This window comes from Ornithorhynchus anatinus, chromosome 13, assembly GCF_004115215.2.
Source record: "Ornithorhynchus anatinus isolate Pmale09 chromosome 13, mOrnAna1.pri.v4, whole genome shotgun sequence".
Taxonomy (NCBI): Eukaryota; Metazoa; Chordata; class Mammalia; order Monotremata; family Ornithorhynchidae; genus Ornithorhynchus; species Ornithorhynchus anatinus.
Window position 1 is genome coordinate 2,728,859 of NC_041740.1, and position 25,536 is coordinate 2,754,394.

Sequence of the window (25,536 nt, forward strand, 5' to 3'; positions counted from 1 at the left end):
GGGGTCGGGAGTTCGAATCCCCGCTCGGCCACTTGTCAGCTGGGTGACCGTGGGCGAGTCGCTTCACTTCTCTGGGCCTCGGTGACCTCATCTGGAAAATGGGGATGAAGACGGCGAGCCCCACGTGGGACCACCTGATTCCCCTGTGGCTCCCCCAGCGCTTAGAACGGTGCTCGGCGCACAGTAAGCGCTTAACAGACACCAACATTATTTTGATGATGATGATGATGATGAACCAGGCCCATCCGACTCCCCAGGCCGGGCTCTCTCCACCGAGCCCCGCCGCTTGTCTCTCGGCATAATAATGGACGAGGTCCCGTACGTGTTCGGCGCCGGGCAGAGGGCGGGTCCTCGGGGGCGGGGGGGGGGGGGTCCCGCGTGGGGGGGAGCGGAGGCCCGGCCGAGGGAAGGCCCGGAGAGGCCCGGAGTCGGGCAGCGAGCAGGCGGCGGAGCGGGATCGCGAGGCACGAGCCGTGAGCGCCGCCGGTGCCGTCCGGGGAGGACCATCCACCGAGTCCCGGGCGAGTCCGGGGAGGGGAGAGCCCGGCCCGGCCCGGCCGAGGGCGGGGAAATCCTGAGGGAGGCCGAGGCCGGGGCCGGGGCCGGGGCCGGGGCCGGGGCGCTGGGCCGGGGCGCTGGGCCGGGGCGCTGGGCCGGGCGGCCGCCAGAGGGCGGCGGGGAGCACCCCCGGGGGGGGGGGGGCGCCTGCCCGCACCCCGCCCTCCTCCCCACCCCTTCTCCCTCCCTCCTCCCCACCCCATCTCCCTCCCTCCTCCTTTCCCTTCTCTCCTCCCCACCCCATCTCCCTCCCTCCTCCTTTCCCTTCTCTCCTCCCTTCTCCCCACCCCTTTTCCCTTCTCTCCTCCCTCCCCCTGCCTTTCCCTTCTCTCCTCCCTCTCCCTCCTCCCCCTCCCTTTTCCCTTCTCTCCTCCCTCTCCCTCCTCCCCCTCCCTTTTCCCTCCTCCTCCGTCCTCCTCCCCCTCCCTTCTCCCTCCCTCCTTCCCCCCCCTTTCTCCTCCTTCCCCCCCCCTCCCTCCTCCCCCTCCTTCCCCCCACCCCTTTTCCCTTCTCTCCTCCCTCCTCCCCTTTTCTGTCCTCCTCCCCCCTCCCTTTCCCCCGCCCCGCTCTCTCCTCCCTCCTCCTCCTCCTCCCCAGCCCTTACCCCCTCTCTCCTCCCTCCTCCTCCCCTCCCCCCCCGGCTCCCGCGCTGCCTCGGTCCCCGGCGCCCCGTCCGGTCCCCCCCGGCCCCCCCGGTTTGGTGTCGGTGTCGGCGGACGCAGGAAATAATGAAGGCGAGTAGGCGGTTGGGATCCGTGTGTGCGGCTCCCCCCCTCCCCGCGGGTGCTGACCCCAGGCCTCCCCCGATCCCCCCCGGGGCAGGGCAGGGCAGGGCACCTCCCTCCCCCGTCCCCGTCCCCGTCCCCCTGCCCTCCCCGTCTCCCCCGCATCGGCCCCGGGGGTCCCGGCCTCCTCCCTGCGCCGCGGCGGCGGCGGACATGTCTGTCTGTCCGTCCGTCCTGTCTGTGCGTGTGTGTGTGTTTTGGGGGGAGGGGAGGGGAGAGGAGGGTCCCCCCCACCACCCGGAAGCCCCCCGCCCGTCCGGACGGCCCGGGGCGGAAGCCAGCGGGCTGGGGCGGGGGGGAGGCGCACGTCTGTCCGGCCGGACATCGTCTGTCTGTCCGTCTGTCCGGGGGTGTCCGTGTGTGTCACCCTCCTCCCCCCTCCCCCCCCTCCGGATCCCATACTGACCCTGCCGCCGGGGCCCGGGGGTCCGGGGGGTCCCGGGGGTCCGGGGGCCGACGGGCGGACAAAGGCCACGCTCCGCCCGGCCCCCCGCCCGCCCGCCCGCCTCTGCCCCGACCCCGCACCCCCAACCACCCACCACCCCCGGGCCCGGGCCCAGACCACCCAGCCGACCCGGCCTCGGACCTCGAACCTCGAACCCCAGGTCCAGGCCCGGGCCCAACACCAGACCCGGACCCAACACCAGGCCCAGACCCCCCCACTCCAACCCCAGCCCAGACCCTCCACTCCCACTCCAACCCCAGCCCAGACCCCCCACTCCAACCCCAACCCCAACCCCAGGCCCAGCCCAGACCCCCTCACTCCAACCCCAGGCCCAGCCCCTTGCCTCGACCCCAGCCCCAGCCCTCCACCCATTCCTCCCCAACATCAGCCCCGGGGGCAGGCTCCTGGGGCACCTGCCGGGGGTCAGAGGACTGGGGGTTGGGGAGTGGGAAGGCCTTCCCCTCTTCCCCCTCAAGCCATCCTGTGGGGGCTTCTCTCCCTCTCTCTCCCTCTCCCCCACCCCACCCCACCATAAGCAAAATCTCCCAAACCTGGAGAAGAGGAGGTGGAAGGTGAACCCAGGAGCAATCTTGGGTTAGGGGAGGGTCCTCCATCGCCCCCGCCCGTGGGCGCCTACATTTGTTCAATCGTATCTGTTGAGCGCTTACCGTGTGCCTGGTATTGTACTAAGCGGTCGGGAGAGGACGGCATTCCAGAGTTGGTAGACGCGTTCCTTGACCGCAACAAGCTTTCGGTCTCCGGTCGGTCAGTCGGTCGTATTTATTGAGCGCTTACTGTGTGCAGGGCACTGTCCCGAGTGCCGGGGAGAGGACCGTACGATGAACAGACGCTTTCCCTGTCCGCGGCGAGCTTCCGGTCCAATAATAATTGAGGTATTTGTTAAGCGCGTAGAGTGAGCGCTCGGTAAATGCGACCGATTGAACGAATGAAAGTACTGTGTGCTAAGCATCGCTCGAAGCCAGGACGGGCTTACGGTCCAGCTCTTCTCTCCCCCGCCCCAGCCGCAGGTGCCCTCGAGCCTCGGAGAGTGAAGCGGATGGGGCTCCCGTCCCCGACCCCCCCCAGAGCACGGGACCGCCGCCGCCGCCTCCTGATCCGGACCCCCACCCCGCCCGGCACCACGGCCCCCCGCGCCGCCCCGTGCCGGAGCCGGTCCCGCCCCCTCCCCCGGGCCGGACGGCGGGGGTCCCCGGCCCGGCCCGGTGCCCCCGGGGCCCGCCCGCCCCGTCGCCGGGCATGGCGGTCCCGGGCCGCAAGCGCAAGGCCAACTTCTCCAACGACGAGACGGAGACGCTGGTGTGGAACGTGGTGCGGCACTTCGGGGCCCTGTACGGGGCCGACGCCCTGCGCACCCACGCCGCCCGCCGCAACCAGCTCTGGGCCCAGATCCAGAGCCGCGTCAACTTCCTGGGCTACACCGAGCGCTCCGTCGAGGACCTCAAGCACAAGTGGCGGGACCTGCGGCTCGACGTCAAGCGCAAGCTCTCGTCCAAGAAGGGCGGCCCCGGCGGCTCCGGCCCCCACAAGGCCCGCCTCACGCCGCTCGAGAAGATGGTCGCCTCCACCTTCACCCAGGCCAGCAGCGAGGCCGAGCAGGAGGCTGGCTTCGACCCAGGTCGGGCCCGGGGACGGGGGGGGGCCCGGTGGGGACTCCGGTCCCCCCCCCCCCGTCTCCACCGTGAGCTCGCTGCGGGTGGGGGACGTGCTTCTCTCGTCTTGCGATCGGAATGACGATGACGATACTAAATGATGGCATTTGTTAAGCTCTCGCTGTGCGCCGGGCCCCCTACTCGGCGCTGGGGTGGATGGATCCAGGCAAATCGAGCTGGACACGGCCCCCGTCCCGTGCGGGGCTCACGGTCTCCCATCCCCATTTTACAGATGAGGGAACTGAGAAGGGAAGTGACTCGCCCAAGGTCACACGGCAGGCAAGTGGCCGAGCCGGGATTAGACCCTGTGACCTTCCCGCTCCCAGGCCTGTGCTCTGTCCACTACGGCGTGCGGCTACTCAGTGCGTTCTCCGGCTCTTAGCGCGGTGCTCCGCACACAGTAAGCGCTCAATAAATACCCTCGGTTGTAAACTCATTATGAGCAGGGAAGGTGTAATAATAATAATAATAATAATAATAATAATAACTGTGGTATTTGTGAAGCGCTTACTAGCTGCCAGGCACTTTACTAAGCTCTGGGGTAGAGAGAAGATAATCAGGTTGAATACAGTCCCGGTCCCACGTGAGACTCACGGTCTTCACCCCCAATTTACAGATGAGGGAACTGAGACGCAGTGAAGCGACTTGCCCGAGGTTACACAGACAAGTGGCCGAGCAGAGATCAGAACTCAGGTCCTTCCGACCCCCAGGCCCGGAGCTCTACCCGTTAGGCCACGCTGCTTCTCGTGTCACCTGATTCCGTTGTTCTGTACGCTCCCAAAGCACTTGGTACAGTGCTCTGCGCAGAATAAGCCCTCAGTAAATACCATTGATTGCTCACTGTGGGCGGGGAATGTGCAATACTATTAGTAATAATAATCGCGGTGGTTGTTAAGCGCTTACTTTGTGCCGGGCACTGTACTGAGCGCCGGGGTAGATGGAAAAGAGTCACGTTGTTTACTCCGTTGTCTGGTACGCTCTCGAGCGCTTAGCCCGGAGCATTGGGAGCGCTCGATAAATACCGTTGATTGAGGCGGCGGGAGGTGTGACGGGTGCCCGGCCCCACGCTGGCTCCCGGGGGGTTGGCCGAGGTGGCGTCTCCGTGCCCGGGAGGACCGGGTCCCGCTTCGGACCCCCGACCGGGGCCGGCGGCGTCCCCGCCCGCCCTCCCGGCCCCGGGGAAGCCCGCGGAGGAGCCCGGCGACCCCTTCCCCCAGCGTGACCTGTCCTGGTGCTTCTCGGCCCCGCAGATGCCTTCTTCCCCGGAGCCTCCAAGCAGTCGGTGATGCCGCTCCAACCCAGCATCTTCATCAACACCAACGGGCAGCCCTCCTCGCTGCCCGACGCGGAGGGCGGCCCCGGCCCCCGCCCCGCCGGCCGCGGCCCGGACCCCTCGGGCCTCCGCGAGGTCGCTCCCGGGGAGGGGCGGAGCTCAGGTAAGCGGGCGGGCCCCCGGGGCGGCGGGGCTGGGCCAGCCTCGCTTCACCCCACCCGCAGCCCAGATCGATGCCACGACCGGGGAGCGGGAGGGAGGGGGGCCCAGAGAATCGGGGGGCCTTCCCGCCCACTCCCGCCCTCTGGAGACTTGGGTTCTAACGCAGGCTTTGGTCCGAAGGGTCCGATCTGTGTCCTGACCGCAGGCAGGTCTGGCCGGCTACCCTCCTGCCACTAGCCACCCCCTAGCCGCCCCAGGCGGCTGAGGCGAGGTGTGAGCGAGTGACCGAGAGCCCGTAGGGATGGTGGAAGGGGGACGGAGCTGTGGGGCGTTGCGGGGTGGGCGGTCGGCGGAGTCCGGCTTTCTCCCGTTTGGCTCTGCTTGACGGTGGGGAGGGGGTGTCGAGGATCCGGTGCCAGACCCGTTCCCAAAGACCACCCCCCCCCCACGCCCTCGGAGGGGGCGGCGTCCTTGCCCGGGGATCACCCCCACCCTCGAGGGGTGAGCCGTGTTCTCTGGTCACCCTACGGGGCCGGGCCCGGCGGATAGCCCGAGCCCGGCCCACCCCGGGCTTCCTTGCCATTTTGCCTCCTCGTATTCTTCCGGCCGGGCCAGCCATTTGTTTTTATGGTATCCGTAAAGCGCCGACTACGTTCCAGGCACTGTACTAAGCTCTGGGGTCCGTTCGGGCTAAACAGGTCGGACACAGTCCCTGTCCCACCTGGGGCTCACAGCCCTAGTCCCCGTTTTCCAGAGGGGGGAACGGAGGCCCAGAGCAGCGAAGCGGGGAGGCCCCGGGTCACACAGCAGACAGGTGACGGAGCCGGGATTGGAACCCGGGCCCTTCCTAGGGGGGCAGGCCGGCGGGTTGGGGGGGGTGTGGGCAGCCGTGGGGCCTCCCGGCGGTCCCAAGCCGACGTCTGTCTTCGGTCGGGCAGGAGAGCCGGGCCCCGAGCCGCCCACGTCCCCGCCCCTGCGCAACGGCACGGGGGGGCCCTACGGCTCCGCGGAGGAAGAGGAGACGGACGCGCGGCCCCTCCCCGCCCGGGCCCCGGGTCCCGGCCCGGACCCCCCCAAGGAGGAGGACGAGGACGAGGACGAGGAGGAGGAGGAGGAGCGGGAAGAGGAGGAGGACGAGGACGCGGACGAAGAGCGGCGCGGCCCCCTGGTCCTACGGCGCTGCGGCTCGCGGGCCTCCCTCCCCTCCACGCCCGAGGACGCCCCCGACTGGACCTCCGCCCCGGCCGCCGGCGCAGACCACCACCCCGGCCCCGGGCCGGCCCCCGCCCGGCCGGCGGGCGGCGGCGGCTGGGAGAAGGAGCCGGGCCCGCGCTCCCCGGCGGCGGCGTCCCCGGGGGCCGAGCCTCCCCGCCCCGCCCGGGAGGCCTGGCGGACTAACTGGCACCGGCTTCTGGACCTGGAGGAGCAGTGGGACCAGCTGTACCAGCAGGAGCTGGGCGTGTGGCAGGAGGAGCGGGCGCAGCAGCGGGAGGAGCGGGCCCGAGACCGCGAGCTGCAGGCCCGCCTCCTGGGCGTCCTCACGGACATCCGCGACGAGCTGCGCTACCTGAGGCAGGAGCGCGCCTTCGCCCGCCACAGCCAGGCCGCCGCCGCCGCCCTGACCGCGCCCCAGCCCCCCCGCCGCCCGGGACGTCTCCCCGCCCCCCGCCACCCCGCTCTCGGGGACCTCCCCGCACTCCGGCTCCTTCTTCTTCCGGCCCGGCTCGGGCCGGGGGGAGCCCGCGGGGCCGGGCCGGGGCGGTCCGGGGGTCCCGAGGAGGGGCCGGGGCCGGCCCCGGGGCTCCACCTCCAAACACAGACGTCTCTACCTGGGCAACAGCTAGGGACGGGGGGTCCGGGGTGGGTGGGGAGGTGCGGGCGGCCGGGGGCGAGGTGGGCGCGTGGACTCTTTTAAGATTAAAAGGAAGAAAGGAAAAAAAAAATAAAGGGGTCGAGAGGTGAGGGCCTCCTGCTGTGCCCCGGGGGTGGGGATGCCCGGGGTGGGGTGAATCTCCGTCCGGCGGGGGCCGGGCACGGGCGGAGGAGGCCCCCGCGGGCCGGCCGGTCTCGTGGGGGTCGGTTTGGGGTGGGGGTGGCGCACGTCCCCCCGCTGGAGCTGGGCCTTCAGGTGCGTGCGAATAGGATTCGCTTCTAGGAGCTCGGGCCCGTGGGGCTGCACGAGTGCATCTGCGTGAGCCTGGGCTTGCAGGAGTACGTCCGGGAGAGCCCGTGGGAGTTGCCGGGACCATGATGATGGTAATGACGCCGGTGGTATTTCTTAAGCGCTTACTATGTGCCGAGCACCGTTGTGAGCGCTGGGCTAGACCCGGCAGATCAGGTCGGACACGGTCCCCGACCCACGTGGTGATCACAGCCTTCGTCCCCATTTTACTGAGCGGGGACCGGAGGGCCAGAGAAAGGAAGCGACTCAGCCAAGGTCACGCAGCAGACTTGTGGCAGAGCCGGGATGAGGACCCGGGTCCTTCCGGGCCCGGGCTCTACCCGTTAGGCCACGCTGCCTTGTGGGGCGGTGACGGAGGTGGGCGGCGGGGCCCCCGGCTCTTAGAGAGAGGCCCCAGCTGAGAGGGAGCAGGGGGGCAATAGGAGGTTGTGAGGTGTTTTTAATGGTATTTTTTAAGTGCTTACTCTGTGCCAGGCTCTGTACTGAGAGGCCCCAGCCAAGAGGGATTTGGGGGCAATGGTTTTCGGGGGGGTTTTGAATGGTATTTGCGATTACTGTGTGCCAGGGACTGTCCTGAGAGCTGCCGTAGATAATAATGATTATGGTACTTGTTAAACGTTTACTGTGTGCCAAGCGCTGTACTCAGCGTTGCCAAAGAAACAAGCTAATCGGGTTGGACACGGTCCATGTCCCACGTGGGGCTCACCGTCTTCACCCCCCATTTTACAGTTGAGGGAACTGAGGCACAGAGAGATGAAGTGACTCGCCCAGGGTGACACAGCAGGCAGGTGGTGGAGCCGGGATTAGAACCCGGGTCCCTCTGACCGCCGGGTCCCGTGCTCTATCCGCTAGGCCACGCTGCTTTCTTTTATTAAGCACTTTCTGTTGGCTAATAATAATAATGATGGTATTGATTAAGCGCTTACCCTAAGTGCCGGGGGAGATAGAAGGTGATCAGGTTGTCCCACGTGGGGCTCACAGTCTTAATCCCCGTTTTACAGAGGAGGTAACTGAGGCACCGAGTGGTGAAGTGACTTGCCCAAAGTCACGCAGCTGACGGGTGACGGAGCCGGGGTGAGAACCCACGATCTCTGACTCCCAAGCCCGGGCTCTTTCCGCTAAAGCCACGTTGCTTCTCACTGTCCACTGTACTAAACCCTTGGGGGATACAACTTCCGGACAAGGCGTATTCCCTGCCCACCAGGAGCTTGCAATCCAGTCAAGTCCGCCGTCCCGGGGAATAGGCCCAGGGCACCCGCGGGAAGGGTCAGGGCCTCCCCCAGGGAGCCCCTCGGGCAGATAATAATAATAATGTTGGCATTTGTTAAGCGCTTACTATGTACCGAGCACTGTTTTAAGCACTGGGGGAGATACAGGGTCAACACACAGATCCCCAACAGACAGGCCAGAGGTGCACTGGGCATGAAGCGGGGCGTCGGGGTTGTGAGGGAGCCCAGAGGTCAGGGCAGGACGACTTAATAATCATGGTATTTGTGAGGTGCTTACTATGTGCCAAGCACTGTTCTAAGCGCTGGGGTAGATACAAGGTCATCAGGTTGTCCCACGTGGGGCTCACGGCCTTCATCCCCATTTGACAGATGAGATAACCGAGGCGGAGAGAAGAGAAGCGACTTGCCCGAAGTCACCCAGCTGACAAGCGGCGGAGCGGGGATTAGAACCCACCACCTCTGCCTCCCAAGCCCGTCTTCCACCGCGCCACAATGCTTCGGTTCATTCCTTCATTCACTCGTATTTATTGAGCGCTGTGTGCAGCGCACCGTACTAAACGCTGAGAAAGTACAATTCGGCAACAGCTGGAGACCGTCCCTCCCCACCGAGGCTCACGGCCTACAAGTCCAGCCCTCTCCTCCCGGGGAGTCCTGCTGGGAATTGTAGTCTTTCCCGGGAGGGGATGCCCGGGATGCGGGCCCTGGAAACGATGCGCCAGGGCAGTGCGTCACCCTGGCGACGACGCGGCATGGCCCCTCCTCGCATGTGCGACCCCGGTCCCAGGGGGAGTGTGGGGGGGGGTCTCTTCTTTCTAGTTTCAGCCCATCCTATTAACTGAGCGCTTACTATGTGCAGAGCACTGTACTGCGCCCTTGGGAGAGGACACTAGAACACTAAGAGAGACCCAGTGGCCGCTCGTGGTGAGCAGGGAATGTCGCTGTTTATTGCCCTATTGTATTTTCCCAAGCGCTTAGTACAGTGCTCCGCACACAGTAAGCGCTCAATAAGTACGATTGAATGAATGTTCGCTGCTCACGACCAGCTGACAGTGCCTGTCCTATCGTTCTACTGTCCTCTCCCAAGAGTTTAGTACAGTGCTCTGCACAGTGAGCCCTCAATTAATATGAAGTCGTGAGTTCTAATCCCCGCTCCACCATGTGTCAGCTGGGTGGCTTTGGGCAAGCCACTTCTCTGTGCCTCTGTGATCTCATCTGTCAAATGGGGATGAAGACGGTGAGCCCCACCTGGGACAACCTGATGACCTCCTATCTCCCCCGGCGCTTAGAACAGTGCTTGGCACCTAGGAAGCGCTTAACAAATACCGTCGTCATTAGTACGGCGGAGGGATGGCCGCCGAGATATTTGGGGGAGACCGGGGTCTCCGGCCAGGGGAGGAGCTACCCGCCCCTTAGTCCAGAGCCCCTTCCCATGGTCATGGGGTTCGCTGGCCCGCCCCTCACACCCAAACTGGAGTGGACTGGACCTGGACCGAGACCAGGCCGGGCCAGGGAGGTGGCAAGAGTTACAAACTGTGGGGCACTCCCTTCTTTTTTCGTATTTATTAAGCGCTTACTACGGGCCGGGCCCCGTACTGACCGCCGAGGTAGGTACAAGCTCATCAGGCTGGATAGAGTCCCTGTTCCACAGGGGGCTCGCGGTCTTAATCCCCATTTTACAGATGAAGGAACTGAGGTCCGGGGAAGTGAAGAGACTTGCCCGAAGTCACCCAGCAGACAAGCGGCCGAGCGGGGATCGGAACACAGGTCCTCCTGCGGGTCGCGGGGGAGTCGATGATAGGGGTCTCCACGGTCCACTTGCCCTCTCGTCGTTGCCGATCCTGGGGCAGGGATGGAAGCGACCGAGGAAGCCGATTATCAGGCTGACCACCACCTGATGGGTCTGTGCCGCCGTTATACCGCATTACCCCAACCCCGTCCACCCGCTAGATTGGAAGCTCCTTGTGGGCGGGGAACCAACTCCGTTCCGTTGTGCCCTCCCAATAACCGAGGAACTTGTCAAGTGCTCACTACGTACCGAGCGCTCTTTTAAGCGCTGAGGAAGATACAAGTAAATCGGTTTGCCCCGTCCCACGCGGGGCTCGCAGTCTAAATAGGAGGAAGGATTTAATCCCGTTTACAGATGAGGTGACCGAGGCACAGAGAAGCGATTTGCCCAAAGCCACGCGGCAGAGCCGAGATCGGAACCCAGGTCCTCTGACTTCCAGGCCCTGGCTCTATCTGCTAGGCCGCGCTGCTTCACACAAACAGATAAATATCATTGATTGATTGATTGAGGAACCCACCCACTGCCCCCTCCGGCCAGAAATCCGCAGGTCAGACAACTGGCTACAATCAGGATTTTAGTTCCGGCTGGGTTCTCCCTCTAGCACCGGTGGGGGTTCAGCACCTGCCTGCCTTGACTTGTTTCCCCTCTTCTGCTGCTCTTGAAATTCTCAGCATCTTTTCTTCTTTTTTAGGGTGGTGTGTCTGACGGTATCGCTTAGGGTATTTGCCGACCGTGTGCCGGGAACTGTACCAAGCGCCGGGGTAGATACAAGTTACTCAGGTTTGGACGCGGTTCACGTCCCACGGTCTTAACCCCCGTTTTACGGAGGAGGTAACCGAGGCCCGGCAAGGTGAAGGGACTGGCCCGAGGTCACGTGGCAGCTGAGCGGCGAAGCCGGGACTAGAACCCAGATCCTTCCGACTCCCAGGCCCGGGCTCTATCCACTAGGCCACGCCGCCTTCTCTTGTTTAACGTGGGTTGCGGAACCAGATGGGAATCACGCCCCCTCCCCCAGAACCCCCAGCTCCTGACCAGGGGAAAGGGAATCACGTTAGAGTTTTCCTGAGGGTCACTGAAAACGGTCGAGCGGTTTAGGATATTGATCTCAAACCTCCACCGCTTCCAACTGTATTACTCGGCTTGAGAAAATTAACAGATGTCTTGGGCTACAAACAGCCAACTGGGGCATCCTGTCGCCTCTCCCCGTTTCCTGCAAATAAATCGTACCAGACGGTGGGGTATATTGGGAGAGCCGTTGAGGAACAGGACAATTCATCAAACTAAACGTGGCGGTCTCTGCTTAGCGCCTTCCGTGTGGTAATAATTGGAACCCGTGGTATTGGTTAAGCGCTTCCTAAGTGCCAGGGACCGTACTAAGCGCTGGAGTAGGTACAAGGTGATCGGGCTGGACGCAGTCCCTGTCCCACGCAGGGCTCCCAGTCTTCACCCCCATTTTCCAGAAGGGTGGAATGAGGCCCAGAGTAGTGAAGTGACTCGCCCAAGGTCACTCCCGCCGGAGCCTGTGGGGCGGTGTCCGGCCCCCGGCGGCGGGGCCGACTCTCACCGGCCAGAGCGTTTATCGCCTCGCGTCACCGACCTCCTCGACCCGACGACCTCCGCCGGGTCCCGTCCGGTCACCCCACCGCCCCCCCGGCCCCGGTCGCCACCCCGGCTACCAGAGTCTCTCGGCCTTGACCACCGGGATTCCCGGGCCCGGGCCGGGTCCCCGGGCCGTCCACAAGGGGCCCTGCAGGGGGTCCGGGAACAGGCAGGCCTCGCCGCCCCCGCCCCACGGGTAGAGGGCATCCTCGGCCGCCCGGCGCCCGGCGCCGCCCGGCCCGGGGGTCTCGCCGGTCGGGGCGGGCAGGCGGGCCGCGAGGCCGGCGGGGCGGGCCGGGGGCGGGCCCAGCGGGCCGGGGCCCTCCTTGGCGTGGCGCCGCTGGTGGCGGACGAAGCTGCGCTTCAGCGTGAAGCTCTTGCCGCAGTGGGCGCAGTGGAAGGGCCGCTCGCCCGTGTGCAGGCGCTGGTGGTTGAGCAGGTACTCCTTGCGGCTGTAGCGCTTCTCGCACTCGGGGCACTGGTAGGGCCGCTCGCCCGTGTGCAGGGTGCGGTGCCGGCTGAGCCACGAGTGGCAGACGAAGCTCTTGTCGCACTCGGGGCACTGGAAGGGCCGGGCCTGGGGCGGGCGCTTGCCCAGGGCGCGCCGGGCCGGGAACCTCCGGGGGCGGTCCGGGCAGCCGTGCCGCCGGGGGTGGGGTGGGGCGGGGGCTCGAGGCCGGAAGCCCCTGGGGCCCGGGGGCGGCCCCCGCCCGGGAGTCCCGGGCCCCTCGGGCCGGGCCGGGCCCTCGTGCGGCCGGAAGCCGGGGTCGGCCAGGGCGGGGGGCCGCTCTCCCGGCGCGGCCGGAGGCTCCCACCAGGCCGGCGCGGCGGGCGGGACGCCCCCCGGCTCGGGGCTCGGGGCCCGTGGGGGCGGCGGGAAGCCGCGCTGGCTCTGGCCCGCGGGATCCCGGGCGAGGTCCGGCCTGGGGGCCTGGGGGCGTTGGGGTCCGGCCTCCGCCCGCGGCCCCTCGGCGCTGCTCCCGGCCCAGCCGCCCTCCGCAGCGGCGGGGAAAGAGAGAGAGCGGAGGTGGGTGGAGGCCGCCCGGGCCTTCGGCGGGGAGGCGCTGCTCTGTGCCTCAGTTTCCCCATCTGTAAAACGGGGACAGAGACTGTGAGAGCCCCATGTGGGACAGGGACTGCGTCCAACCCGATTGGCTTATATCTACCCCAGCGCTTCGTACACGGCGCGGCACATAGTAAACGCTTAATAAATACCGCGGTCATGACCGTTATTACCCGCTCCAGAGGCTGTGGCCTAGGGTTTCCTCGACCCCGGGCAGAGCTGAGAACTGGCACCTTGAAGCCGGAAAGTTCTCTCTCTTCGTTTTTTTACGGTATTCGTTAAGCCCATACCATGCGTCCGACACTATCCTGAGCGCTGGGGTGGGTACAGGTAAATCAGGTCCGACACTGCCTCCGTCCCTCACGTCCATAAGCGGGAAAACGGAGATTTAATCGCCACTGAGGGAACCGAGGAGCAGAGGAAGCGAAGTGACTCGTCTCAGGTCGCCGGGCAAGCAGTTGGTAGGGCCGGCATTTGAACCCAGGTCCCCAGACACCCGGGCCCCGCTACTCCCCGGGGGCCGGGGTGGCACTGCCCAGCGGGGCCCACTGGTCCAGACCGGAGGGAGCCGGTCCAGGCTGGGCGAGGGAGAGGAGGCGGTTGAGGAGCTGCTGGGGGGAAGGGGGAGCCGCTCACTCACCCAGGCCGGGGTCTGCGGGGCTGCCGCCGCCGCCTTCTGGGGCCTCCCGATCGGGGACCCCCGACTCTTCCTCTTCTTTAATCCACGTTGGCCCCTCGGGGGCGGAAACCGGGGGTCCTGCTCCCGGGAAAGGGGACCACGTCACGTTTCACCGACCCCCTCCCGGAGGTGACAAGGGGGCTGCTCAGCGGAGGTGTCCGGGGAATCCCGTGTGACCCACGGCGAGTCACTTCCCTTCTCTGGGCCTCGGTTACCTCCTCGGTAAAATGGGGATGAAGACCGTGAGCCCCATGAGGGACCAGGACCGTGTCCGACCTGATTAACTTGGATCTACCCAGCGTCTAGAACGGTGCCTGGCACGTAATAAGCACTTCACAAATACCGTTTAAAAAAAAATAAAATCCAAAACGCCAGGAAAGCCGTGCTCTGAGGGATGGACCTGGTTCTTAAGGTCAGGGGATGTGTCTCCTGATTCTGTTGTGCTGTCTTCTCCCCAGCACTTAGTACAGTGCTTAGTAAGCTCTCAATAAATACCATTCATTGACCGATTTTGGATAAGTGCTCATCAAGCGTCTAACACTGTTCTAAGCGCCGGGGTAGATACGAGTCGATCTGGTCGGACAACACTCCCTGTCCCTCCTGGAGCTCCCAGACTAAGTAGGAAGAACAGGGATCGAATCTCCATTTTACACATGAGGAAACTGAGGCCCAGAGAGAGTAAACGGCTCACCCAAGGAAGGTGGCAGAGCTGGGATTAGAACCCAGGGCCTCTGACTCCCAGGCCCGGCCTCTTTCCACTTGGTCACTTTCCATGGGTTCACTCTGGTCCTGGAGATGGAGCGAGGGCTACCGAGGCCTCGCGGACAAACCCAGCTGCCCTCGGGGGGCGGGAATCGGGTGGGGGAGCCCCCCTAAATCATCCAGGCTGTGGGACCCGGACCCGTCTGACTTACCGGGGTTGGGGTCTCCTGCCGAGCCATCCTCCTCGGCCCCCAGGCTCTGGACGCAAGGTTCTTCCCCTTGTTCAATCCGGGAGAGAAAGTCCGGCTTGGAAACGGCGTAATCTGTTCGGGGGGCAGAAAGGGAAGGTGAGGGCATTAGGGTGGGGAAATGGCATGGGGGAAGGCAGCAGAGTCTGAATTATGGTAGTTTTTTTTTAATTGTTTTTCATGGGATTTAAGCGCTTACTATGTGCCAAGCACTGCACTAAGCCGGGGGTAGACACGAGCAAATCAGGTTGGACACGGTCTCTGTCCCAATGAGGCTCACAGTCTTCATCGCCATTTTCCCGTCCAGGGGACCCCCCCCCCCCACCATTACCCAGCGAGACCAGCGTCTCGTAGTTGCCCTTCATGACGTTCTTGTAGAGCTCCTTCTGCCCCCGGTCCAGGTTCCCCCACTCCTGCTCCGAGAAGTAGACGGCCACGTCGTCGAAGGTCACCGGCACCTGCGGCCGCCACAGTTGTCACCCCCTCAGTTCCCTGGGCCCCCGGGGAATCCCCGCTCCCCCCCCCTTTTCCGGGGTCCCCCGGTCGGCGAGGCGGGTTCGGCCCCGGCTTTGGCGGCGAGAAGGTCAGAGGTCAAGGGCCTAAGAGTCGCTTCCCTCCTGGGGGGCAGGATGGGGTCCCGGTGGCCCCGCCGGGGCCCGGGAGGCTGAGCGGGAGGTGGGTGGGGGGGGGGGGGGGTGGCGGTCCATCCTCCATAGCGGCCCTACATCTCCCTCGCCCCGCCGCCCTCCACCCCGCGCCCCCGAACGCGCCCACCCCCGGTTGCCGGACCACCGTCCCCTTCACCGCCCGACGCCCGTGGGTCGCTCACTTCTGAACGAGCGGGGCCCAGCCCCTAATTCTTCTGCTCTACGGGACCCCAGTCAACCGTCCCGCCTTGACCGTTCCCGGTCGGCTCACCTTGGGGACCTCGCCGTTGGTGGCCGGGGGGAGGCGGAGGATCCAGAAGTTCCTGTTCCTGAGCAGGTTCTCCATGTTCTCCAGCCTCCTCTGCAGGAGCCCGTACTCCTGCAGCAGCGTCTCCAGCACGGCCCACTTGCCCTCCAGCCGGCTCCCGAACTCGGCCGCCGTCCTCTCGCAGTCGGCCAGCTTCTTCTCCGCCGAGCCGGCCCGGCCCTCCAGGCTCAGCAGCCGGGCCGCCTGGGCCCCCACCGTCCTCTCCACGGCCTGCACGGCGGCCACCACGGTCCACAGGGAGAGGTCCGCGGCCGGGAGCTGGGGGAGGCTGCGGGCCGGGAAGAGGGTTGGGGGCTGGGTCCTCATGTCCCATTCCTGTTGGCAGGAGGAGGAGGGAGAGAGGAAAGAGAGGGAGAGAGGAGAGGAGGGAGAGGATGAGGAGAGGGGGAGGGAGAGGAGGGAGAGGAGATTGGGGAGGGAAAAGAAGAGGGAGAGGAGAGGATGAGGGAGGGAGGGAGGGAGGGAGGAAAGAGAGGGAGAGAAGAAAGAGGAAAGGAGCAGAAGAGGAGAAGAGGAAGAGAGAGGAGGGGGAGAGGAAGATGGGAGAGGAAGAGGAGGGGGGAGAGGAAGGGGGGAGGGAGGAAGGAAGAGGGAGAGGAAGAGGAGGGGGGAGAGGGAGGGAGGAGCGGGAGAGGAAGATGACAGGAGGAAGAGGAGGGAGAGAGGAAGAGGAGGAAGAGAGGAAGGAGGGGGAGAGGAAGAGAGAGGAGGAGGAGAGGAAGAGAGAGGAGGGGGAGAGGAAAGGAGAGGAAGATGACAGAAGGAAGAGGAGGGGGGAGAGGAAGAGGAGGGGGAGAGAAAGGGAGGGAGAGAGGAGGGGGAGAGGAAGATGAGAGGAGGGAGGGGAAGAGGAGGGGGAGAGGAAAGGAGAGGAAGATGACAGGAGGAAGACGAGGGGGGAGAGGAAGAGGAGGAAGAGAAGAAGGAAGGGAGGGAGAGAGGAAGAGGAGGGGGAGAGGAGGAGAGGAGAGAAAGGAAGGTAGAGGGGGGAGAGGGAGAGAGGAGGAAGAGGAAAGGGGAGAGGAAGGAAGGGAGGGAGGGAGAGAGAGAGGAAGAAGAAGAGGGGAGAAGGGAAGAGGAAGGAAGGGAGAGAAGAGGAAGGAAGACGGAAGAGGAGAGGAGAGGGGGAGAAGAAAAGGAGCTGGGGGAAAGGAGTCGGAGGAGCGGGGAGGAGAGGAAGAAGCCGAGGGGAGATGGAGAGGAGAGGAGAGGAGAAGACACGCAAGGGGACACAGAAGGAAAAGGGGGAGAGGAGGAAGGGGGGAAAGAGAAGAGAAGAGAAGAGAAGAGAAGAGAAGAGAAGAGAAGAGAAGAGAAGAGAAGAGAAGAGAAGAGAAGGGAGGAGAGGGGCGGGGCGGGGCGGGGCCCGTCGGGTGACGCCCGGGACCAAGCGGGGAGCGGCCGGGCCTCCGCCATCGACCCCATCCTCATCCCCGGCCTCACCTGCGCGGCGGCGGCGGCGGCGGCCTCGGCCTCGGCCATGGTGCTTTGTGACCGGGCGGAGGGTCCGCGGGGGTCCCGGGCCCGCTGCCGTCCCGACCCCCGACCCCCGACCCCCGACCCCCGACCCCGCCGCCCCCCTTCCCCGCCGGCCGGACGCGCGGCCGTTGCCCGTGGAGACGGAGAGCAGGCGCGCTGGGCCAGGGCCGCCGAACCCCCGGGCAGAGCGCCGCACGCCTGCGGGACGGGAGGCCTCGCCAGCCGCCCGCGCCCCCTGCCGGCCGGAGGACCCGGGCCCCGCCACCCCCGGCGCCCCCTGCCGGACGGAGGCCGAAGGAAGGAAAGAAGGAATGGTATTTGTTGAGCGCTTACTAGGTGCAGAGCACTGTTCTAAGCGCTGGGGTAGACATAGGGGAATCAGGTTGTCCCACGTGGGGCTCAGTCTTAATCCCTATTTTACAGATGAGGGAACTGAGGCACAGAGAAGTTAAGTGACTTGCCCACAGTCACACAGCGGACAAGTGGCAGAGCTGGGATTCGAACTCATGAGCCCTGACTCCAAAGCCCATGCTCTTTCCACTGCGCCACGAAGGAAGGAAGGTGATGACGGGTGGGGGCTCCGGCCTCCCCCGGCCCTCGCTGCGGTGCTAAATCCATCCCCCACCAAACGCACCCGATGGTTTAGGGCCCCTAATAACAACGCCTCAGAAAATAAACTCCGGGTGGCCACCGCCTATAGCAGAGAGGGGCCCTTTCCCTGCACTACAAGCCCCACCTGACCCTGACATTAACACTTTTTTTAAAATATCTGTTAAGCGTTTACTAAGCGCACACGGCACCATACTGAGCGCCGCTACTCAGGTCGGACACGGTCCGTGTCCCGTTGACGAGCCTCTTTAGTCCCCATCATCCAGGTGAGGCGACTGAGGCCCAGAGGGAGTAAAGTGACTTGCCCAAGGTCACACAGCGGAGTGGAAGAAGCGGGGTGGCACCCAAGTCCCCCGACTCTCGAGCCCGGGTTCCTTCCCCGAGGCTACACCGTTTCGCCCCTCCGGTCATCTCCTCTCCGGCCGGGATGGCCGCTCCGAGGGCTGACCGCGCTCGTGGCCCCTTAGGAGGTGGGGTCCGGGAAGGAGTTGAGAAGCAGCCGGGCCTAGCGGATGGAGCGCGGGCCTGGGAAGCAGAAGGTCCTGGGTTCTAATCCCAGCTCCACCACTTGTCGGCTGTGGGCCTCGGTTTCCTCATCTGGAAAATGGGCATCGAGACTCTGAGCTGAGGTGGGAAAGGGACTGTGTTCGACCCCATCTGCTTGTAGCCACCCCAGGACTTGGGGCGGGGCCTGGCACATAGTAAGCGCTTAGCGAATACCACAGTTATTGAGGAATCGGGGTGCATCCGCTTCCCTCCCACCGAGGAGAGGACAAAGGGAGATGTTAGGAATTCACTCGGCTTTTATTGACTTGAACGGAAGCCCATCCTGAGCCCCCGAACTGCAGGGAGGGGCCCGCCCTGGGTCCGGGAAGAGAAAAGCAGGACGCGGGCGGCTCTGCGGCCCCCGCGAGCAGCGGGACCACCGGAGCTGCCGCTTCGAGGAGGTTGTCCCTTCTGGGCCTAAGCCACAGAGAAACGGGTGGGTCGTCACCCACTAGCAGGGCGGAGAGGAGAGGAGTGGGCTACGGGGGTGCGATCACGGATGGTCCTGTTGGGCTGCCACTTGCCTGAGGCCTGGAGCCAAGGGGGGCGGGGGGGAGGGGGAGGGCGGCCGGCCATGCCGCTCAATCTGGTCGCTGGGGCGGGTCGCCCACCTTGCTCCACGCCAGGCGGCGACGTGGCCCGGCCAGTCGGAAAGGAGCGGGTGCCCGTGGAGGCCGTGCTTTCTCACGCCGCCTCCCTTGCCCTCTGGGCTTGGCCGTGCCAATCGTTCCTCCGCGAAGCTCGGGGCGGGGGACCCAGCCACGTCCGCCCGTCCCGGAAGGCACACCCCCAAATCCATCCCCGCAGCGGGAGCCCACGGCCGGCACAGAAACAGCCCCGGCCGAGGAAGGGAGGCGGCAGTGTGGACTCCGAGTCCTCCGTTCGGACCGGCTGACCGGGGAGGAGGTCAGCTCCGTCTGTTGGAGCGTGGTGGGGTCCTTCCGGCAGAAGAACCCGGGATAGGGCTGTCGTCGAGTCTATGTACAAGGCGGAGCGCTCCTCCGTCCACCCCCGGCCCGCTCTGGCGGGGCCGAGGACGTCCAAGCTCCGGGGCCCCGAAGCAGCCGCTGCCCCAGGAGCGTCTCCGGCCAGGGGGTCGGGGGCTGGGCCCGCCCGGGGGGCCCCCCACTCTGGCATCCTCCTCTCCGGGTCGTGGGACGACGGGGGTCTCGGTCCCGGTGAGGGGCGGCAGAGGGAGCTGCCCAGTTATCAGACCCACGAGATGGAGGTCGACAGGGAGGAGACACGGGCCCGTTACCCGCTCACGTCACGGTTCGGGAGGGGCCCGAGCAATGCGGCAAGGGAAGGGTGGGGGGTTCACAGGGGTCCACCCCCACACTAGAGCCGGGAGGGGACGACGAGAAGGGGCGTTCCCGGAGGGAGGTGTCGTCCGCACGGGGTCGGGCCGAACCCGACCGAGCGGGAACGGAAAGGGCCCCCCCAAAGTCGTGTCGCGGGGGTGGTCCGGGAAGGTGGGGGTCGCGTCTGGGGGCCGGCGGGCCAGACGGGAAGCACGCTGCCTCAGAGCCGGTGGCGGGGAGGGGAGGGGGAGGGCGGCACCGGGGCGAGGAGCGCCCCGGCCCGCCGCCGGCGGCGCGCCCCCCCCTCCCCGGCCGGCCTCACCACCCGCCCCCCTCGGGCCCCGGCGGGAGGCCGGGAGGGTCCGGGGGCTCGGGGGGGTGCTCGCGCAGGTGGTCCTTGAGGGCCCGCTTGTAGCGGAAGCCCTTGTCGCAGCGCGGGCACGGGTAGGGCCGCTCGCCCGTGTGGATGCGCTGGTGCTTGATGAGGTGGTGCTTGCGGATGAAGCTCTTGCCGCAGTGGGCGCAGTGGAAGGGCCGCTCGCCCGTGTGTAGCCGCCGGTGGTTGAGCAGGTGCTCCTTACGCACGAAGCTCTTGGTGCAGTCGGGGCACTGGTAGGGCCGCTCGCCCGTGTGGATCATCCGGTGGCGGGCCAGGCCCGAGTGGCAGTTGAAGTGGAGGCCGCACTGGGCGCAGGCGAAGTTCCGCTCCTGCCCGTGGCCGCGCTGGTGCAGGAGCAGGCCGATCTTCAGACCGAAGCTGCGGCCGCACTGGGCGCAGGCGTGGGGACCCCCGCCCGCCCCGGCCCCGGCCGCGTGGGCCCGCCGGTGGCTGGTCAGCCGGGACTGGTCCGTGAAGCTCTTGCCGCAGTCGGCGCAGGCGAAGGGGCGCTCGCCGGTGTGCACGCGGAGGTGGTAGGTCAGGCGCGACGGATGGACGAAGCCCTTGCCGCAGTGGGAGCACTGGTAGGGCCGCTCGCCCCCCGCCGGGCCCCCCCGCGGGACCGGGATACCCTCCCGCCCGGCGGAGGGCTTCCCGCCCGGCGCGCCCGCCTCCCCCTCGCCGGGCTCCCGGGGACCGGCCCCGGGGCGGGGGGCCGGCGGGGCCGCCGGGCCCGGGCTCTCGCCGGCCGGGCCCGCGACGTTGTCCCCGGCGGGCGCCGCCGGACCCTGGGCCGGGACCGGGCCTTCCGCCTTGACCGCAAATCCATCGCCCGCTGAAACAAAGGGGCGCGCGGTTAGGCCGGCGGGGGAGGCCCGGTCATCACAGACCGGGTGGGGGGGCGGGCCTTCTAAGAGGTGGGGGTCCCGGGGTCACCCTGCTTCCCCTTGAAAAACCACCCTGCAGCTACCTCCTAAGGATTTACCTCGACACCTCTGCCCAGGCGTGGCGGGGGTGGCGGGAGGCAGCTTGCCGCCACTCAAGCCGGCCCGGAGCCGCCGGGAGCTTGGGAGGTAGGCAAAGAGCCTAATTATTACTATTACGGTGTTTGTTAAGCGTTTACTATGTGCCAGGCCCTGTACTAAGCACTGGGGTGGATACATGCAAACCGGGTTGGACACAGTCCCTGACCCATTTGAGGCTCACAGCGTCTTCATCCCCTTTTTCTGGATGAGGTAACTGAGGCCCAGAGAAACGAAGTGACTTGCCCGAGGCCACACAGCAGACGGGAGCCGGAGCCGGGATGAGAACCCACGGGCAGGAGACCTGGAGCCCAGCCCCGGCGAGGCCGCCGGCCTGCTGGGTGACCTCGGGCCAGTCACTTTACCTCTCTGGGCCTCAGTGTCCCCCTCTGTACGACGGGGGCAAGATCCCCGGGTCTCCCTCTTAGATCGCGAGAGCCTAGGGCGGGCGGCGGCCGTGTCCGATCCGGTGATCCCGCGTCGTCGCCGCTGCCCGGCGCCCCCCACCATCCCACACCGCCCCCCGCCCCCCAACCCCAAGCCCCAGCTGCTCACCGCCGTAGGGGCCCCGCTCGGCCTGGGCCGCCGCTTCCTCCGCGTTGCCCTCGGCCTCCTCCTGCTGCTGCTCCCGCTCCTCCGCCGAGCCCTGCTGCCTTCCGCCACCGGGCTCCTCCTCTTGCTTGATCCAGGACAGGATGTCCGAGGCGGAGATGCCGGGTTCTGGTCCCGACGGAGGAGGCGGGCCCAGCTGTCGCGTGGGGCCGTTTCGGGGGACACCCGCCCACGCCCCCCCCGTTCCCACCCCTCGGGCCATCCGAGGCACCGAGGGCTACTCCCCTGGGGTCCGTCGGGATCCCGAGCCCGAGGATGGGGGGGAGTCGGGGGGCGGCTTTGGTCAGCTCCGGACGGCACAGACCCGAGGGGGGGTGCGGGGAGAAGGGCTGAGTCAGAGGGGCCTCTCCCACCCCCGCCCCCACCCTCGCTCACCGGCGTTGGGGCCGGCCCGCTCCTCGGCCTCGGGCCGGGCCTCTGCGACGGTCCGGGCCTCGTCGGGCGCGGGCTGGGACGGGACGTCGGGCGCGGGCTGGGACAGGACGTCGGGCTGGGACATGGCGTAGTCTGGGGGTGGGTGGGTGAGAGGAGACGTGCTCTGGTCAGGCTGGCCTCAATTTTCACCTGGGGGTGGTCCTCTCCAGCAAGCCCCCCCCCCCCCATATCCCTGGTCACTCAGCATCCCGGAGCCAGGCCCCCCAACCCCTTCCAGAGGCCTTCTCTGCCTGCCTAAGCTCCCTGAAATCACACCAGGAGCCCCGAGGGGGAAAAGTCTCTCCGGGGAAGGACGGGATAGGGCAGGGATCCTGTTTGCTCTTTATATGGAACTCCCTCCTTTCTCTAGAAGGGAAGCTCGCTGTGGGCGGGGAACCCGTCCACCAAATCTGTTGTACTGTCCTCTCCCAAGCGCTTAGTACAGTGCTCTGCACCGGGTAAGCGCTCAATAAATTCGGCGGATTGCTTCCCTCTTTCTGTTGAGGATTGATGGGGGGGGGGGGCCCTGCCTGGCTGAGGGCCCAATTGCCAGAAGGAAGAGGGGAGGCAGGGGTGAAGGATTCCGGGAATACGGAAGGAATCGCTCTCTGGTTCTTCCTGGGGTCTGCCGCCCGGCTCACCCTCCCCTCCTCCCCGCCCTCGACGCCCCCCGCCCCCCAGCCGCACAGGAGGGGGCCCGTCCTCACCCATGGAGACCAGGGACTCATAGTTGCCCTTCATAATATTCTTGTAGAGCTCCTTCTGCCACTCCTCCAGCTTCTCCCATTCCGGCGTGGAGAAGTAGACGGAGACGTCGTCAAATATCACCGGGACCTGCGACCAGAGGCGGGGCTGGACTTGGGCCCTCTCTCCCCCTCCCTGCGGGGGGAGAAGCCCCTCTCTCCCCTCCAGACCGGGGAACAGGACACCCCTCGCCTGGTCCTCCCTGGCCACGGCCCGGTCTCGGCGCCCTTTCCCCAGCGTGTCGGGAAGGGTGTGGGCCTGTTGGGATGGAGACCCAAAGAGCCCCTGCTTGGCGGATGCCCCCCACCCCACCTCGTTCTTCCCACTGAAACTCGTTTCTACTGGAACCAAGATGCGGCTGATGATGAGTAACGGGGCTCGGCGCACCCTCTTCCAGGCTGGGGCGTCTCTTGGATCCAAGGGAGGACCCCCTAAATGGTGAGGATTTTCTGTTTCCTTGAGGATAGAGGACTCTGATGTCTCCTTTTTTTATGGTATTTGTTCAGCACTCACTGCGTACTAGGTACTAACTGCGTGGCAGATCAATTGTGGCATTTGTTTGACGTCCGTTTACTTGTTTTGCTGTCTGTCTCCCCCGTTCTAGGCTGTAAACCCGGTGGGGCTAGGGACGGTCTCTCTTTATTCCTGTATTGTACTTTCCCAGCGCTGAATACAGTGCTCTGCACGCAGTAAGCGCTCAAGAAATATGATTGAATGAATGAACGAAGCACTACGCGCCAAGCGCTGTTTTAAGTTCTGGGATACACACTAGCTAATCGCGTCGGACAAGCTGATCGATCAGGTCAGACACGGTCCCTGTCCCGTGTGGGGCTCAGAGTCTAAATCCCCGTTCTCCAGATGAGGTCACTGAGGTCACACAGGGCTCGCCCAGGGTCACCCAGCGGACCAGGGGCGGATTGGCTTCCCGGGGGCCTCGCGGTCTCGCCCGCCGGTTGTCCCCAAGAACCCCCTCTTGGGCACAAGGGACGAATGTGCCCCGGGCGACCCCCAGACAAGCCAACCCTTCCCACAGACCCCCTCCCCCCGCCTCACCTTGGGGACCTCGCCGTTGGTGGCCGGGGGGAGGCGGAGGATCCAGAAGTTCCTGTTCCTGAGCAGGTTCTCCATGTTCTCCAGCCTCCTCTGCAGGAGCCCGTACTCCTGCAGCAGCGTCTCCAGCACGGCCCACTTGCCCTCCAGCCGGCTCCCGAACTCGGCCGCCGTCCTCTCGCAGTCGGCCAGCTTCTTCTCCGCCGAGCCGGCCCGGCCCTCCAGGCCCAGGAGCCTGCGGCCGTGCACCTCCACCTTGCGCTCCACGGCCTGCACGGCGGCCACCACGGTCCACAGGGAGATGGCCGCCGTGTGCAGGTGGGCCTCGCTGGCGGGCAGCTGGCAGGACTGCAGGGTGGGGCTGCCCTCGGGGTCCCGCTCCGAGGCCTGCGGGCGGTGGGAGCGAGGCGGCGGGTGAGGGGCCGGGGGGGGGGGGGGGGGCCCGCGGCACCCCGAGGCCCCTCCCCGATCCCTCCGGGGCATCGCGTAGAAGCAGCGTGGCCTAGCGGGTAGAGCCCGGGCCTGGGAGTCAGAAGGCTCCGGGTTCTAATCCCGGCTCTGCCGCTTGTCTGCCGTGGGACTTCGGGCAAGTCATTTCAGTTCCCCGTGCCTCCCTTTCTTCGTCTGTATCGTGGGCATTGAGACCGGAGCCCCACGTGGGACGGGGACCGGGTCCAACCTGACTGTCGTTATCTACCCCGGCGTTCGGTACGGTACCTGGCACGCTATAAGCGCTTAGCAAATACCACAGTTAACGTTACGACTGTTGTTGTTATCCTTTGGCTGGCAAGGGGGGGAGTTGGGGCCGGGGGTTGCCGGGGTCCCCGCGGCGTCCCCGCCGCCAGACGGCTCCCAGGACCTTCCCACCCCGGGCGGCTCGGCCACCGGGCCTCGGATCCCGTGGACGTTTCGGGGGGTCCCGGGCACCCCCATTCTGCCTCGGGGCGTCCGCAGCTCCCCCTCATTCATTCAATAGTATTTACTGAGCGCTTACTATATGCAGAGCGCCGTACCAAGCGCTTGGAATGTATAAGGACGGAAGCCCCTCGTGGGCAGGGTGCACGTCTACCGCCTCTGCTGTACCGTCATCTCCCGGTCGCTCAGTACAGTGCTCTGCACACAGTCGGTGCTCAATACAGTCGCCTGACCTCTCAGTCTCCTCACCTGTAAAACGGGGATGAAGAGGACCTCTCCTCCAGGAGGCCTTCCCCGACTAAACCCTCATTTCCTTTCCACCACGCGTTGGCAGGTGGGCGCTCGCTGCTCGCGGAGCACTGTACTGAACGCTTGGAAAACCACAATCCGACAGAGTTGGCAGGCCTCGGACTCCAAGGTCCGTTGTTGGGCGGGGTTGGTCTCCCTCTGGGGCCCAACTGTACTTTCCGAGCGTTTAGCGCGGGGGCGCTCAATAAATAGGAGGGAGAGGACGGACGAATGACAGCCCGGCGGGGGGGCGGGGAAGGGGGCGACCCATTCGACCCTCCCCTCCCTTCCCCGGCGCTCAGGCCAGTGCTCTGCACCCGCCGCGGGCGCTCAGTAAGTACCCGCCACGGAGGAGGAAGAGGCCCCTGCCCTCCAGCCTACTTGCTGAGCGCCTGCTGCGTGCGCAGCGCTGCACTAAGCGCTCGGCCCAGGGCGAGGCGACCCCAGACGGTGCCAGTCCCGCTGCCCAACGCTTGGCTCAGGGTGCTCACCTGCGCGGGGGCGGGCTGGGCCATGGCGCTTTGTGGGGGCGGGGGGCGGGGCGCTCGGCGAGGCGCGCGCCCGGAGCAGGCGCGGCGGCGGGAGCGCGGGCGGCGGCGCGCACGGCGGGAGCGCGCACCGCGGGGGCTCCGGCCCGGCCACCCGGTGCATGCCGGGAGCGCGGGGGGGGGGGGGACGGACGGGGGGCCCGCGAAGAAGCCTTTCCTCCCCGCCGCTACCGAGCGCGTCCCCACAGCGCCCCCTGCCGCCGCCCGCGGGGCCCTGCAAGGAAGGCCTTCACCGCGCCCCCTGCCGCCGGAAGTGAGGCCCTGCAAAGGAGT

At 66.2% G+C, this 25,536-nt stretch overlaps 3 protein-coding genes across 3 annotated transcripts; 1 reads left to right on the top strand and 2 right to left on the bottom strand.

Moving 5' to 3' along the window:
• The first annotated feature begins 3,013 nt into the window (after positions 1 to 3,013).
• Positions 3,014 to 7,144, top strand: LOC114816153 (nucleolin-like). Its single transcript, XM_029078085.2, has 5 exons — positions 3,014 to 3,424; positions 4,709 to 4,894; positions 5,832 to 6,172; positions 6,317 to 6,496; positions 7,049 to 7,144. The coding sequence occupies exons 1-5, from the start codon at positions 3,046 to 3,048 to the stop codon at positions 7,142 to 7,144; spliced, it is 1,182 nt and encodes a 393-aa protein (XP_028933918.1). The 5' UTR covers positions 3,014 to 3,045.
• A 4,618-nt stretch (positions 7,145 to 11,762) lies between these two features.
• On the bottom strand, positions 11,763 to 16,895 carry LOC100089754 (zinc finger protein 777). The gene is made up of 6 exons (XM_029078086.1): positions 16,800 to 16,895; positions 15,300 to 15,671; positions 14,713 to 14,839; positions 14,346 to 14,456; positions 13,393 to 13,509; positions 11,763 to 12,778 (listed from the first exon to the last, which is right to left on the bottom strand). Exons 1-6 carry the CDS (start codon positions 16,836 to 16,838, stop codon positions 11,763 to 11,765), a joined length of 1,782 nt encoding a protein of 593 aa, XP_028933919.1. The 5' UTR covers positions 16,839 to 16,895.
• A 2,703-nt stretch (positions 16,896 to 19,598) lies between these two features.
• On the bottom strand, positions 19,599 to 25,230 carry LOC114816154 (zinc finger protein 398-like). The gene is made up of 7 exons (XM_029078087.2): positions 25,207 to 25,230; positions 23,516 to 23,899; positions 22,426 to 22,552; positions 21,680 to 21,811; positions 21,248 to 21,412; positions 20,399 to 20,505; positions 19,599 to 20,356 (listed from the first exon to the last, which is right to left on the bottom strand). The coding sequence occupies exons 1-7, from the start codon at positions 25,228 to 25,230 to the stop codon at positions 19,610 to 19,612; spliced, it is 1,686 nt and encodes a 561-aa protein (XP_028933920.1). The 3' UTR covers positions 19,599 to 19,609.
• Positions 25,231 to 25,536: the final 306 nt, after the last annotated feature.

What these genes read in the sequence shown, in the direction of transcription:
- LOC114816153 (XM_029078085.2), top strand. Translation starts at nt 3,046, where the DNA reads ATGGCGGTCCCGGGCCGCAAGCGCAAGGCCAACTTCTCCAACGACGAG. An exon ending in CGGGGAGGGGCGGAGCTCAG is followed by an intron (nt 4,895 to 5,831) that starts GTAAGCGGGCGG and finishes TCGGTCGGGCAG; the next exon opens with GAGAGCCGGGCCCCGAGCCG. An exon ending in ACCACCCCGGCCCCGGGCCG is followed by an intron (nt 6,173 to 6,316) that starts GCCCCCGCCCGG and finishes CTGGACCTGGAG; the next exon opens with GAGCAGTGGGACCAGCTGTA.
- LOC100089754 (XM_029078086.1), bottom strand. Translation starts at nt 16,838, where the DNA reads ATGGCCGAGGCCGAGGCCGCCGCCGCCGCCGCCGCGCAG. An exon ending in CGAGACGCTGGTCTCGCTGG is followed by an intron (nt 14,457 to 14,712) that starts GTAATGGTGGGG and finishes CCCCCCGAACAG; the next exon opens with ATTACGCCGTTTCCAAGCCG. An exon ending in CCCCGCAGACCCCGGCCTGG is followed by an intron (nt 12,779 to 13,392) that starts GTGAGTGAGCGG and finishes CCCGTTTTACAG; the next exon opens with ATGGGGAAACTGAGGCACAG.
- LOC114816154 (XM_029078087.2), bottom strand. Translation starts at nt 25,230, where the DNA reads ATGGCCCAGCCCGCCCCCGCGCAG. An exon ending in CCCAGCCCGCCCCCGCGCAG is followed by an intron (nt 23,900 to 25,206) that starts GTGAGCACCCTG and finishes CACCGCCCGCAG; the next exon opens with GCCTCGGAGCGGGACCCCGA. An exon ending in CCGGCGAGAGCCCGGGCCCG is followed by an intron (nt 20,357 to 20,398) that starts GCGGCCCCGCCG and finishes GGTCCCCGGGAG; the next exon opens with CCCGGCGAGGGGGAGGCGGG.